Below are 18,515 nucleotides of genomic sequence, written 5' to 3'. Positions count from 1 at the left end.
CCGCAATCATTCAATCGCTTTTATGCTCTTGGGTCAAAGTGTGGCTCGCAACGTTTTTCGGTGAAACTTGATTAATTGCTCAGAGTGAGTCATGGTAAGATCGGGCAGAAGCGAAGAATTTGAATCTTCATTATCAAGCACGAGGATCACTTGAACTCCAAAAAAGAACGGGCACGTGTATTTCGTGAGAGCACGTATTTGTGAGAAGGAAAGAAATGAAATGACCTTGGGAAACCTCCCCATGGACCGCGTTGACTTGGATGAATAAAAGTATCAACAAGATGCGTGCAAAGCTCCCGTTTTGCGACGGTGAGTGAACACAGACTCAGATGGCCATTTGGAGCTTGGAGAGGTTCCTCTGGTGCATGTTGTGGTGCCGCACCAACTCATCACTGCGGGCGAACTTCTTCTGACAGTTTGGCCAACGGCAGTTGAACGGCTTCTCACCTGAAGTGGGAGTGGAAGACATGCAAATAAAGGGTAGGGTTAGAAAAATCCCAGAACTTTTGCTATGTAGCCATGATTTTTGGCATGCACTATTAATCCGTTATGCTCAAATAACATCTTATTACATACTGCAAAAATGAAGATAGATGAAGTATAAAAGAAAAAATAAAAGTTTACGCACTTGTTTTACCTGTATGAGTCCGGGTGTGTGTCTTAAGGTGGTCAGACCGAGAGAACTTTCTCTGACACGTCTCGCATTGGAAGGGTTTAACACCTAAACACATGTACAATTTGCATGCGCGCAGTTGGGAGGTTCACACAAGTAAAAGCAATAGTCATCTCTCTCACACACACACACACACACACACGCACGCACGCACGCACACGCTCAGTGAGGAAGAAAGAAAAATAAAAGTAGAGCAAAGACTTGCAGGAAAGCTGATCCAAAGCTTTGCCAGTTTTTTTTTCAACCTCATCCAATGTCAGGGGCATCCAAACTTTTTCCAAGACCCGCAAACAGAAAAGTTAAGGATGCGGGGGCTGCTTTGACATGACTCACTTTTAGTTTCTTAAACATGTGTGTGCAAAGGCATACTCAACAAACACACACACACACACACACACACACACGCACACGCACACGCACACGCACACGCACACACACACTCACACGCACACCATCGAACAAGCAAAAACAAAAGAAAATAAACGTTTAAAAAGATTTGGTTTTTAAATTTTGTTTCAAAATATTTGATCCACACGTTGCCAATTCTGAGACTGTTCGAGTCTCTCTTGCATCCTGCTGTTGACTCTCAAAGCACAATGGCCATTTCCGTCTGACGACAATCTGTTTGAAGCCGATGACGAGGTGAGTCGTTGGTGACGAGTTGTTCGGTGTTGTCTTGATCTCACAATGTCAAAATGTTGGACAACATGAAGAAGTGGATTGACTGGTTGAATAACTATTCTTATTGAAGATTGCTCCACTATTATTGTTATTCATCTGTGCTTTATGAATGCAAGTTTAGTTACTCAGTGCTCGACTCCTTTTTTTTCTAATAGTGTCTTCAAACATTTTATCTGGACTTTAATTACGGTAGAGGAGGATGAAGATAAGAAGGCGAGTAAGAAATAAACTGACGACATCAGAGCCACTACAGTGGAACATGTCATCAACCTTTGGGTGAACCAGACCACAGGTGTCTTACTCAAGGCCTCCGGAGGCCAGATTTGACGCAAAACAGCATTTTATGTGGCCTGCGAAGGCAAATCATGTGAGTCACTTTCTATTTCTTGCAAATTTTCTTCACTTTAAACAACACCGGCATAGAAGATATTGCAAGTACTTTTTTGCTGCCAATCCCCCTGTAAAATACATTGAGAAATAGTTCAACAAATAATGATTTACTGCCTTCTGATTTCAAAACTAGTTATGCATGAATTTGTTGTGTGTATGTGATAATATAATGCGATCACACATTTAAATAGGTCCGCAGTCCTCACGGTGCCACAAGGGAAACCATGACTAAGATCAGGCCCATGACAAAAACAAGTTTAACACTCCTGACCCAGAAGGACGTCACAATGCTGACAGATATTTTTTTCTCTCTCCCTCCCTCGCTCTCCCTACGTGAAATTACTGAGAGTTTTTGGTGTGCTGTGAGTTTTAACACGGAAGCAAAAAGGACTGTTTGGTGTTTGTTTTGATGTGAACAGTAAAGACAGTACAGTAAACCCCTTGAATAAAAATCAGTGCAATTTGGCATCCCTGTGTCTTTACTTCAACTTGACATATAGCCGACTTTGTGTATCAAGAACGCAAAAGCCAGATGTGATTTTCATTCTTCCCATCACTGGCGCATTGTGGGCTTACGAATATGATGGCTTGTGTTCGTTGTTTTTTTTTTTTTTTTTTTAGAATATACTGTAGTTATATTACTGGATTAAAAAATACTGCTCTGGGGACAGATATGGCTTCTGGGTGGTACTTTGGACATGCCAAGAGACCACTTAGAGAAAACAATGCTTTTTATACATCGTGGCAGTCATGCAAGCAAGGCAGGTTGGAGCAAAGGGAGAGAGCAAAGAGAAGGAACAAGTGAACTATTGAAGTCAGGCGATAATCAAACCTGTGTGCCTCCTCTGGTGTCTTTTGAGCTGGTCAGAGCGAGAGAAGCCCCGACCACATTCTGCAACGTCACAGTGGTAAGGTTTCTCCCCTGGGCACAGACAAAGAGAGGGTGTTGAATGAGGGCATCACAGTACACACAGTTCCCCTGTACTTGTCTGTCTGTTTATCTAGAATTAACCAGTACACAGACTTGTAAAAGTAGGTATGCAGCTTTTGTTATTTATTCCGTGTGAATTAACACACGTCACTAATAGGATATGAAGATCACCCCAAAATGAGCATCCAATGATTGGGGTGAGGTCTGACATTCATGCTGGCGTACATTTCAACCCTTAAAATTAAGTAAGCCAATGCGACCTCTCAATTGAAACCATCCAAAGAGTGTAAATATATATAAAGTTTGCAATGCAAGGGGATTTTTTTTCTTTGTTTTTTTGTTTTTTTATACATATAACCTAATTAGTTAAAATTGTGTGACAGTTAAAAACTGCTATTTAAAACATTGCAAGTAAACTTTGGCATTATGGTGACATTTTTTTTATATATTTAGATTTTTTAACGACTTTATGAATATTTCCTTTTGACATTTTAATATAAATATAAAGAAATCAGAGGTTGTCCAGCCTCCTAGTCAGCAGGAGATAAGACAGCAAGTAGTGTATTACATAAGTGAAATTTAATGGAGAATCTATTATTTCAAGGCAATTCTGATTCGGGAATGTAAAACAAACCGATAATATAATGTATTATCACATAGCATTTACATTGATAGTTTTCAGGTTCATCATTCTTAGCATGAGTATCTTTTTACTATTATGAAAAAAACAAAAGCAATAAATGTAATGGCTTGAAAAAAAATATCTTGCCTGCATTTCAATATTTAGCTCTAATAAAAAGTTTGTGTGGGCCGCTTGCTAAATCGAACTGAAAAAAAGCATTAAAAAAAGTTCCTGCATACGATAACTTTCAATAGACTCTTGAATTTACCTGTGTGTTTGCGACCGTGCATCTGCAGATGAGACAGCTTAAAGTAACGCTTGTTGCACCCTGGGTGTGGACACATGAATGGACGCTTCTCGCTGTTCTCCGATCGAACTATTGCTGGAGCAATGCTGGGCACCCGCCTTACATCCTGCGCGCACGCACACACACGCGCGCACACACACACACAGACACACATTAACAAAACAAATTAAATGCCTCATACCTGTAAAATGAAGCACATAGACAATATGATTTATCTAATTTAATCCATTCAATTCACCAGACTAATCATGTAATTTAATCAGCCTTGCTCTCTTGGGATCATTAAAATAAAATGGTCATATTCTTTCCTTCTTTTCATTAGATAATAATTAGCTGTAAGGTGACCGCGATTTGACTGCAGCCCAATGGGAGCTGTTAGTCACGCCTTTTAGACAGACGCCTTTCCCAGAGTGCCTCATTAGAAGCCCGCTGCTCACTGCTAATGCCCTGTGGAGGAGAGCCACAGGAAATGACTTCAAAAACACAATAATGGTTGAACAAAAACCTTAATTTTTGCTGATTTGAAGAATAAAGCAAGACCTAGCTTTTGTACTGTTCTGCATGTTGTTTCGAGGAGTGGCGTTTTCTCTACTTCCGTTGTGAAACCTGCGAATGTTACATTTGTAACATATCCTTCCTAGTTTCCTTTTCGGCCTCTGATCCAGTCGCAAGAAAATCAATTAATGTGGCAAAATTATGTAGTTTTTATAAATTGTGACGTAATCATCATAAAAGCCACGATACATTTTATTTTCATCCTGAGCCACTATGGGAACAATGCCAGCTTTGCATGCAGTACCTAAGTGAATTTTATTGTATTTTATTTTCAAAAACATTGCACTGAATTGCGAACAGAAAGAAAAAAAATAGGTAGCGACTTCAGCTTAGCCCATTATCCTGGAAGGCCATGCCAGGTCCAGTTTCTAAACTGATTTCGATGATGGCTGATAACCAATCAACACTGTAACATGGCCGTAACATGATGGTTCCTTCCAAAATCTGGAGATGAAATGTGGGCCTGAGTGCAAGAACATCCAGAGGTTTGGACAGTGCAATACTCTGAACAGCAGAACCCCAGCCATCTTTTTGGTCGAAGGACATTTTGGCGAGGAAATCAAACAATTTTAGAGAACCTTGTGCAATAGAAAGTCCCGTCTCAGTGCTCCAACCAGTTTGATTGTCAGAAATAACCAACTTGGTGAAAAATCAAAACATACATACATAAAGCAAAAATCCTTGGCTGATCATGTTACAAGGAACGCCGTTTACCATAGCATGAATTACTGCTGGCACTTGTTAGCCCAAAATACGCAAGTATGCATCATGGCAAGTGTGTATGTGACCCTGAAGCCAAAGATGAAAGCCCACTGACAAAGATACTGACTTTTTGTTGTTGTCACGAGACAGACACAGTCCTATCCTGTGAGTGTGATGGCTAATTCCTAAAAGTCATCTACCATTCAAGTGTTGACTGTAAAGGTAACAGTTAGCTACAATCAGGACAGAAACATTCAATACCTGATCTTGGCATGGCTCAGAGTCTGTCTTGCCACACAAAACACTCCTATTCTGCTCAGGAGCCTTCAATTTTATCAAATGCCCGTCCGTGCGCCCTGAAGTCAAAACAGCACCCCTCCTTCCCTCTGTGTTTTCAGTCCTTGGGGGAGTGCAGCCCACCTGCATGGACTCGTTACAATGTTGGTATAAGGGAAATGTGATGATAGTTGAAGGAATTCAGTTGAATTCAGTCCTTGGTTTGGATGAGCCTCTAAAGATTGGAAAAGAGTATTACTGATCTGCCCGTTGATTAAAAAAAAATACTAATCTAATTGGAAAGGGTAATGATCTGCCAGAGGGGACAGTAGAGCTAGCTGTGCCGTTTGTATCGGGGATAGGGGGGACCATGTTCCTGCCATGCTTCTTTGGCTGTCCTGCGCAAACTGTAAATTGCATGATAAAGACTGTTGTATTTGGCCATGGTTAATTCACAAACTCCACCGTTTAGGTCGCTGTTGCGCCTTTCAGAAAGACCAGCGAGGAAGCCACCAAGTTATGTCAAGGAGCAATGAGAATCAAGAAAGAATGGGGTGAAAGGTGACGGAATCCCATGCTATTTTTCGCTAGTGAGTCCAAAAGATCAAGAAGCCTGTTAGCAACTTACGGTTAACCTCGCTTCTAGAGGAGGACTCTTCGGGTGATGATCATTCATAGACTTAACATTCATACTCACCTTCATTGAGGAAAGAAGTTTTCCTTGATCCTCGAACTGAATACAGAGAGATGACAAATCTAATCCTGTTGCTAGCGGTGTGATCACTGCGCATTGAGCACCACACAAAACTGACCTAAATCAGATGGATCATTCATATTGAGACTGTATGCCACCAATTGTTATACAACACAGTCTCCCACCATTCTGATACAGTCCACTACTCTACTCTACTGCACAAAGGCAGCAATGACAGTCATAGTCTAAACAGAATTCTTGAGAGGGAAAATGAGAGGGAAATGGCAAATATTGCTCATCACAAGTACAAAATTAGAAACATCATAAAGCATAGTTAGGCACAAAGTTCATCACAAGCATCACATGGTCAACACTTAAAGCAGGAGCACACAATCTGGGCAAGTGCAGTGACATTTGTGTTGCAGGTCGACTGCCCTGTTTTAATTGTGATATAGCACTGTAATTGTATATTCTCATGCGAGCGTGTACGCTTGACTCCACCTCGACGTTTACAATTTTCATGTTCTTATAGAGTATGTTCTCACTGAGCATAAACAAGTGACATGAAGTGAACTTAAAAGTTGAAATGCTGAGTCTGCAGACAAGCATACCTGTATTCCCCTGAAGACGCCATGCGTGTGTATGCGGTACTGTGTGCTGCAGCTGTACACCATGGGGGCGCTGGGGTCACTGTCGTAGCCTCCTGTGTGACTGACAATACACAAATAGGCAAGCCGTGAATTAGGATGCATAACTTTTGGAAGAAAATCACTTGGACCAATGAAGGTAAAATGTCAGTTATAGACACAGCACACAAAATGAATGCGCAACTATAAGATCTGTGGTCTGCCCTCTGTGGAACCTCCAAGAGGACAAGGAAGAAAAAACAAGGTTGAAAAAGAACTGTTTGATTCATGTTAATGTACTTCCAGGTCCAACCATTTGCATGATTTTCGGGTACATTAATCATGGAATGAAGGATAGAGTACAGAGACAGACAACAACCCCCACTCACATTCAGAATCTTCAGTGAATCTAATCTTTGTACAGTGGGACGAAGACTGTATGTGAAGAGACCCACACACGCACAGGAATTACATATACCACACAGAAATGACTCATTATATAGATACCGTTGATCAAACTCGTCATCCTTCAGCCATCACCTTACCATGGTGGATGAATTTGTGTCTCAGTGACCTGAGGAGCTCAATTGTCGTGGACTTTATGTCCATGTTAAGGTCACCCAGGGCAAGCAAGTTCTCGGTGAGGGACCAGACAAAGCACCGCTCAGAAACATAGAATGAACGAACGAAGCAGAACATGTTTTCGTTGGCTCGGATGGTGACCAGTTTGAGAGCCAGGCCTCAAGTTGGAGTTCAATGACAAAGGACCTGCTGTATGGCCCTGCACCAGCTTCGGCGGTTGCCGAGGCAAAAACTCGGGCGTGGGACAAGTTTGGTGAGGCCACGGAAGCCAACATCCGGATGGCTTTGAGGAAATTCTGGTCCGCTATTCCGATGTCTCAGGAGGGGGAAGCAGTGCACCACTAACATTGTGTACAGTGTCAATGGTGCATTGCTGACCTCAACCCGGGACATTGTGAGCCCTTGGGCGGATTATTTCGAAGACTTTCTCAACTACATGCCTTCCTTAGAGGAAATAGAGACTTGGGACTCTGGGGTGGCCTCTCCTATCCCTTGTTGAGGTTGAAGTCACCGAGGTGGTTAAAAAGCTCCTTGGTTGCAAAGCGGGTGGATGAGATCCGCCCGGAGTTCTTCAAGGCTCTGGATGTTGTGGGGCTATGCTGGTTGACACGCTTCTGCAACATCTTGTGGTTATTGGGGAGAGTGCCTTGGGATTGGCAGGCCGGGGTGGCGGTACCTCTTTTTGAGAAGGGGGACCAGAGGGTATGTTCCAACCTCAGAGGGATCACACTCCTCAGCCTCCCTGGTGAGGTCTATTCAGAGGGGCTGGAGAGGAGGGTCCGTGAGGAAGTTGACTCTCAGATTCAGGAGGAACAGTGTGGTGGAACAGTGGACCAGCTCTACACCCTTGGCAGCGTCCGTGAGGGTGCATGGGAGTTCTCCCAACCAGTCTACATGTACTTTGTGGACTTGGAGAAGGGGCTCAACAGTGTCCCTTGGGGTGTTCAGCGGGAGGTGCATTGGAGGTATGGGGTTCCGAGCCCCCTAATACAGGCTGTTCTGTCCCTATACTACCAATGTCAGAGTTTGCTTCGCATTGTCAGCAGTCAGTCAGATTCATTTCCAGTGAGGGTTGTACTCCCCCAAGGCTGCCCTTTGTCACCAATTCTGTTAATAAATTTTATGAACAGAATTTCAAGGTGCAGCCGAGGCGTTGAGGGTGTCCGGTTTGGTGGTTTCAGTATTGCATCTCTGCCTTTTGCAGATGATATGATGCTGTTGGTTTCTTCAATCTGGGATCTCCAACCCTCAGTGGAGCAATTTGCAGCCGAGTGTGAAGCGGGTGGGATGAAAATCAGCACCTCCAAATCTGAAACAATGGTCCTCAGTCAGAAAATGTTGGAGTGCCCTCTCTGAGTCGGGGATGGAATCTTATCCCAAGTGGAGGAGTTTAAGTATGTCTTGTTCATGAGTGAGGGCAGGATGGAGCGGTAGATCGACAGGCAGAGCAGGACAGTGTTTGCTGTGATGCAGATTTTATATAGGTTTGTCGTGGTTGAGAAAGGAGCTGAGCCCAAATGCGAAGCCCTCACTTTACTGGTGGATCTATGTTCCTCACCTTTGGTCACAAGCTATGGGTCATGACCGAAAGAACGAGATCCCGGATACAAGCAGCCGAAATGAGTTTTCTTCGCAGGGTGTCCGAGCTCTCCCTTAGAGATAAAGGTGAGAAGCTCGGTCATCCGGGAGGAGCTATGATTCGAGGTGCTTCTCATCCACATCGAGAGGAGCCAGATGAGGTGGGTTGATTATCTGATTAGTATGCCTCCTGGACACCTGGTGAGGTGTTCCGGCCATGTTCCACTGGCAGGAGGCTCCAGGGACGACCCAGGACATGCTGGAGAGACTATGTCTCCTGGCTGGCCTGGGATCGCCTTGGGATCCCCTGAGAAGAGCTGGAAGAAATGGCTGGGAAGAAGGAAGTCTGGTCTTCCCTACTAAAGCTGTTTCCCCCACGACCCAACCCCGGACAAGCGGAAGAGAATGGGTGGATGGATCGACGGAGTACAAAAAAGTATTCCTGTTATAATTAATGTAATACTTGTAATGAGTACTTCACACGTTTGGGCTCATAGGAATGCAGAACTTTTCTTCTCTGTTCTTTTCTGTGTTTTATTCTGTTGACCACCCAGCAGTTGAATGGCTTATCATCACAGCACATCACATGTGGAAGATTGGAACAACACTTTCATTGTGAGACACATCTGCAAGAGTAACCTTCAACATCTTCTGATAACTTCCACTGCGAGAGCTCTTGCTTTTGAAAGGTGTGTATTTCCATCTATTTGCAAGCAAGCAGAATCTTGTATATGCATCTGCTGAACTGTCAATGTCACCATCATAATGTCTTTACACCTGTGATTGTTGAAATACAACCACAGCACAGTTTTGCAGGTCCCAGTCGAATGATGTCAGAACAATGGTTCCTTTTATCAGCCAAAATAAGGTAATTATAATATTAAAAACAACTCCCAGTATAAGATGTATTGCAGTTCGACACTGCTGCAAACCGCAAGCACCATATTACAAATGCGATATCTCGCTCACAGTGGTATTCAAAAGTGATTCGCACTGTCTTTGTAAAATTGGAACTTTGGGTACATCTCTTGCATTCAAACTAATTGCATTGTGCCAGTGTCTACTGAGAACCACCTGAGATAACTCCATCCTAAATCAACTATAATTCTATAATATACATATCATAGAAATATAATACAGCAGCTCGAGCCTTAAGTTTAATGCACTCACAAATTCACAAACTTACATGCAGCTTGCATGTGTTTGTGTGACCTAAACTCAAGCTGTGCTCAACTCCCCAATACTTCCTCTTCCTCCTTAGCCCGATCCAGTTTCTCTTTATCTCATTCTCTACCATCGACCCCCACCTCTTCCTCCCTCTCATCTCTTCCTCCTCAACCTTACTCCCTCATGCTTTGCTGTGTCACCGATTGACAGAGCAGTAGAAATGAAAAGCTTGATACAAGACATTTTCATAAAACTTTCATCATGATAAATACACATCAATACACTGGAAAGTAGACCGCTGGGAAAAAAAAACAACCCAATTACTTCTTTCTTCTACTCTTTCATGAACGCACACAACTTGATAAGGGACATACACTTGTACACATGCACCCCTGCCCCCCCACACACACGCATGCGTTCATTTGCTATGATGGATGCCTGCTGACTCGAAGGCATTTGCAGGTCATGATGACACTACAGTAGCACAGTGTGGGTGGACCTTTGAACTGCATTTGTTATACTTTTTTCTTTTTTTTTTTTACTAATTTTGTTTCTACTTGCATATTTGGGCTTCAATGTGACCATGAAAAGGGGTGATGGATGCAGCAGCATTTCAAAAACTGGACATCAGGATTCTGATGTAGGAAATTCAAGTATTAGTTTGTCTGTCAGAGTTTACTTGACGAAGCAGGAAGGCAAAGACACAGCAAACCAGATTACAAAACTGGAAGCACGAGGAACACAAAACAAATAGGCCAAAGCCTGTTTGCATTGGAGAAAGTGACCGGACAGCTGTGAGCTCTGGATCAATTTGCATTTATATTAGTTGTATTTTAGCCCTGAAATAAAATAATTTTTAAAAAGCTGAAGGAGAGCAGTGGAAAATTTGTGACTAATGGAGAAGGCAAACTACTTTCTTGGGTGATCTCAACTATCCCGTTCATCCCGTATGATACAAATGGACTTTGTATGGTGACTTGGCATTTATCACTCTGATCCAAGTATAGCGGAATGTCCAAGGTAAAATGACCCCAAAATGGTTTGATTTGAAGTCTGACCAAAGTCACGTGCGACGTCAGCATACACCACAATGTGAGACTAAGGTTCAGTGAGTTAAGTATGACAATGATGAGAAATACTGTGTTGGATGATGACCATTAAAACATAATGGAATTTAGAGATATACTGTACATCTTTGTCCTGTGCAAAATGGCTACAGCAACAATAGATTGACAAAAATATCAAGAGAAGAAGAGAGTACAAAAGAATAAGAACAGTAATCGAATGTGACTAAGAAGTCAGCTATCTATGTTTAGGGCCCTATTTTAGGAGACTGGCACCCATGCGCTCGGCGTAAAAATGGGAGTAGCTTCATTTCGTGCTGGTGCAAGTTTAGTCTACCATGTTTGGGTCCGTGTTGCATCTCTTTGGGCATTCTAGCACATGGAATTGCCTTGCCCCCCACTCAATTTGGGAACAGAAAGTATTCTGCCCTCGGCATAAAAACGAGCGTATCATCATTTTCCTTCCGGGACAGCGTTCTAGTTCAGCGTGTTTATGAATGTGGTAGACGCGCCACGCCTCACTGGGCAATCCACCATCTGCAAATGTGGTTACAAATTCAGTGCGCCACGGATGTGTATGGTGAACTAATTAGAATCATTATCATCTTAAAATATATTAGCACCCTCGTCACTATTGTTTGGTGGGAGGTTGTCACACACAGCCACATGATCGGGGGTGCAAACCGGTCTCCAATTGGCCATGCCACATGAACGGCCAACTGCATCATCCGCAAGCGCTTACAGTGCACAGACCCCAACGAGTCTAATTCTGATACTGCAATGTCAAGTACGGTGTACTTGGGCTGAGTGCAACTGGACCGCCTCAATTTGGATCCGAAAGAGGGATACCACTAGGATAGGCTGGAAAAAGACTAATTCCATCCCACAATTGCGCATAAAGCTGCAAACGCCCCTTTACACTCAATTTGACCTGTGCAAAGTATAGCAACATACCAAAATGGGAGTAGCTTCATTTCGTGCTGGTGCAAGTTTAGTCTACCATGTTTGGGTCCGTGTTGCATCTCTTTGGGCATTCTAGCACATGGAATTGCCTTGCCCCCCACTCAATTTGGGAACAGAAAGTATTCTGCCCTCGGCATAAAAACGAGCGTATCATCATTTTCCTTCCGGGACAGCGTTCTAGTTCAGCGTGTTTATGAATGTGGTAGACGCGCCACGCCTCACTGGGCAATCCACCATCTGCAAATGTGGTTACAAATTCAGTGCGCCACGGATGTGTATGGTGAACTAATTAGAATCATTATCATCTTAAAATATATTAGCACCCTCGTCACTATTGTTTGGTGGGAGGTTGTCACACACAGCCACATGATCGGGGGTGCAAACCGGTCTCCAATTGGCCATGCCACATGAACGGCCAACTGCATCATCCGCAAGGGGAGCGCTTACAGTGCGCAGACCCCAACGAGTCTAATTCTGATACTGCAATATCAAGTATGGCGTACTTGGGCTGAGTGCAACTGGACCGCCTCAATTTGGATCTGAAAGAGGGATACCACTAGGATAGGCTGGAAAAAGACTAATTCCATCCCACAATTGCGCACAAAGGTGCAAACGCCCCTTTTTCACCCAATTCGACCTGCGCAAAGTATAGCAACATACTACAAGAATGACAACTCCAGTCATGCACACAGTTAAACTGCCTTTGTGCTAGACTTGTACTCAGCACGAAAATCGGGACCTTAATGTTATTGTGACTCGCCTCGGAGGTTCACACAGTACTATTTTAAAAACTAAGTTGTATCACCGTGATCAAGAATGTTAAAGAGGTGCAATCCATGAAGTTAACTCACTTTACACAATCCCCTCTCTAAATCCACCTAAATCAGCGTTCATTGTTATCTTTTTTTCCCTGTTCAATCTTGTTTTCTTTTCAGGCATCTTTGGATGTGCAGGTGGGCGGAACTTTCTTGTTGCATCTGTTGGCCATCATTTTGCCACATTATTTAACCCTTTCATGCACCAATAATGACAACCTGTGACCAGGCCGGTCTCCAATTGGCCATGCCACATGAACGGCCAACTGCATCATCCGCAAGCGCTTACAGTGCACAGACCCCAACGAGTCTAATTCTGATACTGCAATGTCAAGTACGGTGTACTTGGGCTGAGTGCAACTGGACCGCCTCAATTTGGATCTGAAAGAGGGATACCACTAGGATAGGCTGGAAAAAGACTAATTCCATCCCACAATTGCGCACAAAGGTGCAAACGCCCCTTTTTCACCCAATTCGACCTGCGCAAAGTATAGCAACATACTACAAGAATGACAACTCCAGTCATGCACACAGTTAAACTGCCTTTGTGCTAGACTTGTACTCAGCACGAAAATCGGGACCTTAATGTTATTGTGACTCGCCTCGGAGGTTCACACAGTACTATTTTAAAAACTAAGTTGTATCACCGTGATCAAGAATGTTAAAGAGGTGCAATCCATGAAGTTAACTCACTTTACACAATCCCCTCTCTAAATCCACCTAAATCAGCGTTCATTGTTATCTTTTTTTCCCTGTTCAATCTTGTTTTCTTTTCAGGCATCTTTGGATGTGCAGGTGGGCGGAACTTTCTTGTTGCATCTGTTGGCCATCATTTTGCCACATTATTTAACCCTTTCATGCACCAATAATGACAACCTGTGACCAGGTAACATGATAAGCTGTCCACTTTAGTCACCGCTGTCCTTGAAAACATTAAAGTTGGTCACAGAGGAAGGAAAGTGATGTATTATTTTCAGACGCTTGTTTCCATCGCCTCTGTGTATTTGCTGACCCACTTCATTCTCCTGCTCATTTCCTTAGTCCTTAAATCTTAGTAAGTACTGCTGTGTGTTCTCTCATTGCTTCTTTCAACCTTGTGTAGATGGAGTTGGGTTGACAGTATTTATCTCAGGGTCTACGGTTTGTCTTCTGATTACATTTTTAGTAAGGCAACTCCCTTTCTTTGTGGCTCCATCCACCTCAGCATTATTAGTATATTAACTGGTCCATTGCTTTGCAACGGCTTTTTGGTTCTGCCTTCTCATTTTCTCGTCTTTCATGCTTGCGTGCATCCATGGTTGCAAGAAAATCTATTAAACCGCACATGGTTATTGTGCTTACTTTGGTTTACGCATCACGACTGAAGCCAAACATTACATTCATAGCTACCATCCTAAGTTGATTTTTCAAATGTTACAGCCCTCACACACATAACAGATTATGGGGATGGAATTTGCTGGTGTGGTCTTACTACACTTATGGTGTGTCATGTAGTCAAGATGACACAAGCCATAGTGCATGTAGACTGCCAGACAAGCAAGGCTAACGCTTATCTGATGGTTGCAAACTCTTCTCTCTGTCTCTATTCTTGTGATTTTTATAAGGAGGAGGCAGGTCATACAAAACCAATCCCAGCTACAATTTTTGTGTCAAACAACAATGAAATCTAAAGGTCACTTCCTCATTGGCAATCATTTGGTTTTACATCACAGTCACAGAGTCCAGACCTCGACCAAAGTTTTTGTGATCCTGACTCTTGAACAGGTTTGACATTGACAATTGTTAGCCCCTGACTGTTTTCTGAGCAGAAATTGAATTAAAAAGCATGTGACCCACAGAATAAACAAGTTTGCGACACTACAAGCATTGTTTTTCACCTGTTGAATCCTTAAACCTCAAAGATTGTTGCCAAAATACAGAACAAACTACCAAAAGGAGGTCAACAGACATTGGGTGTCCAAATTAGGATGAAAACGATTGTGGTCCTTAGTGGATGATTCACAATTGTTTGAAAGAGCTCCAGACCAAGAACTTTTGTTTCTGGCATGTCAGCATGAAACAACACGATGTAATGGGCATCAAGTAAATCAACACTCATTGTGAGAAAGATCAAACGTTACAAAATATAACTCAATTCACAGATTTCCTAGATGCTGACAGGGTTATAATGGTTTTGGATTTTTCATTGCAGTTATTTCAGTTTGACTTGTATTTTTTTTAATTTGATAGTTTCAATTATTTTCAGAGCGGATTCATTTTCTTATCAGATTTTATTTTATAATGCTTCATTTTAATGTCATAAAATAAGATAAAGTACAATTCTCAAACAACTTTTTGACCTTCCTTCTTCTGTACTGATGTACAGCAATTCCAAAAGAAATATATTTCAAATGAACCCCAAAACGTCATGTATGATATTAAATGACAAAGATGAAAGCAAAGGTCATTTTTTTATGATGTTTATTGTTGGCTGGAGAATGGAGGAAGTCTCAAAGACACCTTTTGGTGGTACTGGCTCGTTTAGTGTCGACTGCACAAAGCTTGCATCATTGTAAATGATCTGATTGCTTCAGTCAGTCAGGCCTTCATTGAACAAGAGTAGAAAATACGGTCAACAGATTACATGAATATGATGATTGACCATTCTCGCCCACCCATTCCATCCCCCATTGATTGGCTTTTTTTTTTTTTTTTGCTTTCTTGATGTGGACACACTGTATTTGAAAATGCACACATTTCATCATCAGTACAAGACCATTTCCATTCAATTTTTCTGATCTGCTTTATTCTCAAAAGGGTTGCAGGGGGTGCTGGAGCCTGTCCCAGCTGTCTCCAGGCAAACTGAACTGGTTGCCAACCAATCGCAGGGCACACATAGACAAACAACCATCCGCGCTCACACTCACACCAAGGGATAATTTAGAGTGTTCCATTAACCTGCCATGCATGTTTTTGGAATTTGGGAGGAAACCTGAGTGTCCGGAGAAAACCCACACAGGAACGGGGAGAACATGCAAACTCCACACAGGGAGGCCGGAGACAGAATCGATCCCTGCACCTCTGCACTGTGAGGTCGACGCGCTAACCAGTCGGCCTCTGGGCCGCCCAGTACAATATCTTATTAAATAAATTATCCATCCATCCATCCATCCATTTTCCAAACCGCTTTATCCTCACAAGGGTCTCAGAGGGTGCTGGAGCCTATCCCAGCCATCTTCGGGCAGAAGGCAGGGGACACCCTGAACCAGTTGCCAGCAAATCACAGGGCACACAGAGACGAACAACCATCCGCGCTCACACTCACACCTACGGACCATTTAGAATACAGTGTTCAGTGAGCCTGCCACACATGTTTTTGGAATGTGTGAGGAAAGTGGAGTACCCGGAGAAAACCCACACAGGCACGGGGAGAACATGCAAACTCCACACAGGGAAGCCGGAGCTGGAATCGAACCCGGTACCTCTGCACTGTGAGGTTGACGCGCTAACCACTGGATCACCGGGCCGCCTAAATAAATGACGCAACAGAAAAACACAATAAACTATCTGTCCATCCGTTTTTCATATTGCTTTTCCTCACTATGTTACGAGTGACTTGGAGTCGATCCCAGCTGACTTTGGGTGAGACGTGTGGTACAGCGTGCACTGCTTGTCAGCCAATTGCAAGACATAGCTTACATAAAATATGCAGGAGCCCTGATTCAAATCCTGATCGTCAGAACAATGAGCCAGATGTGCGAACCACTCATCCACCCTGTCACATAACAAATATGCAAAAACCACATTGCCATGTACACTTCAGTAATTTCACTGCCTAAAATCAGGTACTAGTGCCCCCCTCGTTTCTGCACGATATTTTCTATTTTCACAAACCCTGCTGGCTGCTGCTTCGTAAAGAGAGCGATGGATGAGTTCCTACCTCTTCACGGTGGATGCCAGTGTATTGACAGGGTTCCAAGCCACACACTCCAACTGAGAGGTCATTTGATATAAATTTTCACCACTGTGGAGGACAGACAAGATGTAGAAAAAAAAAATCATGAACTGGGCATAGGACTGTCAATTGCCAGGACTGGAGGAGGGTGAGTGGCCCCTTGTGATAGCGTCAAGTTGTCCCCAAAGGAAGCACATTGGTGACAAATGACAACACACACACATACACACACGCACATACGCAAGCACACCGCAACACAATTTGAAGTGAAAGCAGATAATAATACACTCCTCAAGGCAGCTGAACTCACCGGCAACATGAATGGAACAAAGCCAAGAGGCATTGAGTGACCTTCCATGCTCTCATTTATGCACACAAACCGATGCTGGATTTACAACCTCCCATATACACCACCTGTAGCCTGCAAACAATCCGGAGTAGACGCGATATCCTGCTCAACGCACAGCTACTTTTGAGTGAGCCCACACAGACAGCACAGACGGAGTTGACATTGATGCTGGACGCAAGATTCAACATTGCGACTGGAAAGTAATAAAACAGCATGTTCTTTTGATAGCACAAATCTTGGGGGTGTAAACCGAAATCTTGTTTGCATTTAATCCGATATCTTCGTTCTTGCTGTTAAATGGTAGAATCCAAAAGCCAGCGCATGTCGTTCATACTCGTTACCCAACCTTGACTGGGCTCATTTTACATTAAAAATCTCACAGCACACTATCACCAAACAAATTTGGTTCAGAAAGTCTGGACCTTGAAACAATAATGATCTTGTCTTGATTTACTCACAAATATACTCTATTCGGTGTGAAACTAAGGTCTTTTTAGTTCAACAAAAATCTATTACGTTGTTATATGAATGGCACCATGGGCAAAAAGATAACTTGCACATTCTGCCTTCTAGTGAAAGAGCATTTACCGGTAATTCCTCTGCCTGTCACTATGCGTCGCTGGCATAGATGTATGAACACAGTATTGGTGGTCAGTAAAATCAAAATGTTCAAACTGTTCAAAAGGAATAATTTCCCACAGCATATCTGATGATCTGTCACAGAAATGTAACACGGCACCCTCGCTGGAAATGACAGCATTATATAATAAGGGGAAAACTTCTGGACGCTGTACCACTGAGAGGTAAGAATTTGGTCAAATTTCACCACAATTAGTCCTTTACATAAATGGTGTCCTTGCTGCTCATGAGAAAAAAAATCCCTGATCAAAATGAAAAGATTCCGAAAAGGTGATTTTTTTTTTGATAGCTGAATGGATACCATTGAAAAAGTGGAGCAAAATCCCTGATCAAAATGAAAAGATTCCGAAAAGGGGATTTTTTTTGATAGCTGAATGGGTACCATTGAAAAAGTGGAGTCAACCTTGACTGGGCTCATTTTACATTAAAAATCTCGCAGCACACTATCACCAAACAAATTTGGTGCAGAAAGTCTGGACCTTGAAACAATAATGATCATGTCTTGATTTACTCACAAATGTACTCTGTTCGGTGTGAATCTAAGGTCTTTTTAGTTCAACAAAAATCTATTACGTTGTTATATGAATGGCACCATGGGCAAAAAGATAACTTGCACATTCTGCCTTCTAGTGAAAGAGCATTTACCGGTAATTCCTCTGCCTGTCACTATGCGTCGCTGGCATAGATGTATGAACACAGTATTGGTGGTCAGTAAAATCAAAATGTTCAAACCGTTCAAAAGGAATAATTTCCCACAGCATATCTGATGATCTGTCACAGAAATGTAACACGGCACCCTCGCTGGAAATGACAGCATTATATAATAAGGGGAAAACTTCTGGACGCTCTACCACTGAGAGGTAAGAATTTGGTCAAATTTCACCACAATTAGTCCTTTACATAAATGGTGTCCTTGCTGCTCATGAGAAAAAAAATCCCTGATCAAAATGAAAAGATTCCGAAAAGG

The 18,515-nt window shown here is 42.8% G+C and overlaps 1 protein-coding gene across 4 annotated transcripts in view; it reads right to left on the bottom strand.

Annotated features, from left to right (window-relative positions):
* wt1a (WT1 transcription factor a) overlaps positions 1-18,515 on the bottom strand; it is a 24,426-nt gene continuing 5,911 nt past the window's right edge. Inside the window, exons 4-9 of one of the 4 annotated variants that reach the window (XM_019876969.1) lie at positions 16,546-16,629; positions 6,443-6,542; positions 3,566-3,710; positions 2,577-2,666; positions 629-721; positions 1-447 (exon numbers count right to left, since the gene is read on the bottom strand). In XM_019876969.1, coding sequence (XP_019732528.1) covers positions 326-447; positions 629-721; positions 2,577-2,666; positions 3,566-3,710; positions 6,443-6,542; positions 16,546-16,629 — 634 coding nt within the window. In that variant the 3' untranslated portion in view covers positions 1-325. The remainder of the gene's footprint in view (positions 448-628; positions 722-2,576; positions 2,667-3,565; positions 3,711-6,442; positions 6,543-16,545; positions 16,630-18,515) is intronic. The other 3 variants (XM_019876971.1, XM_019876972.1, XM_019876973.1) reach the window with 3 other exon arrangements.

Source organism: Hippocampus comes, unplaced genomic scaffold (genome assembly GCF_001891065.2).
Source record: "Hippocampus comes isolate QL1 unplaced genomic scaffold, H_comes_QL1_v1.1 scaffold110, whole genome shotgun sequence".
NCBI lineage: Eukaryota > Metazoa > Chordata > Actinopteri > Syngnathiformes > Syngnathidae > Hippocampus > Hippocampus comes.
Note: the sequence above shows the minus strand (reverse complement) of the source record. Positions and strands in the feature narration are given on the sequence as shown.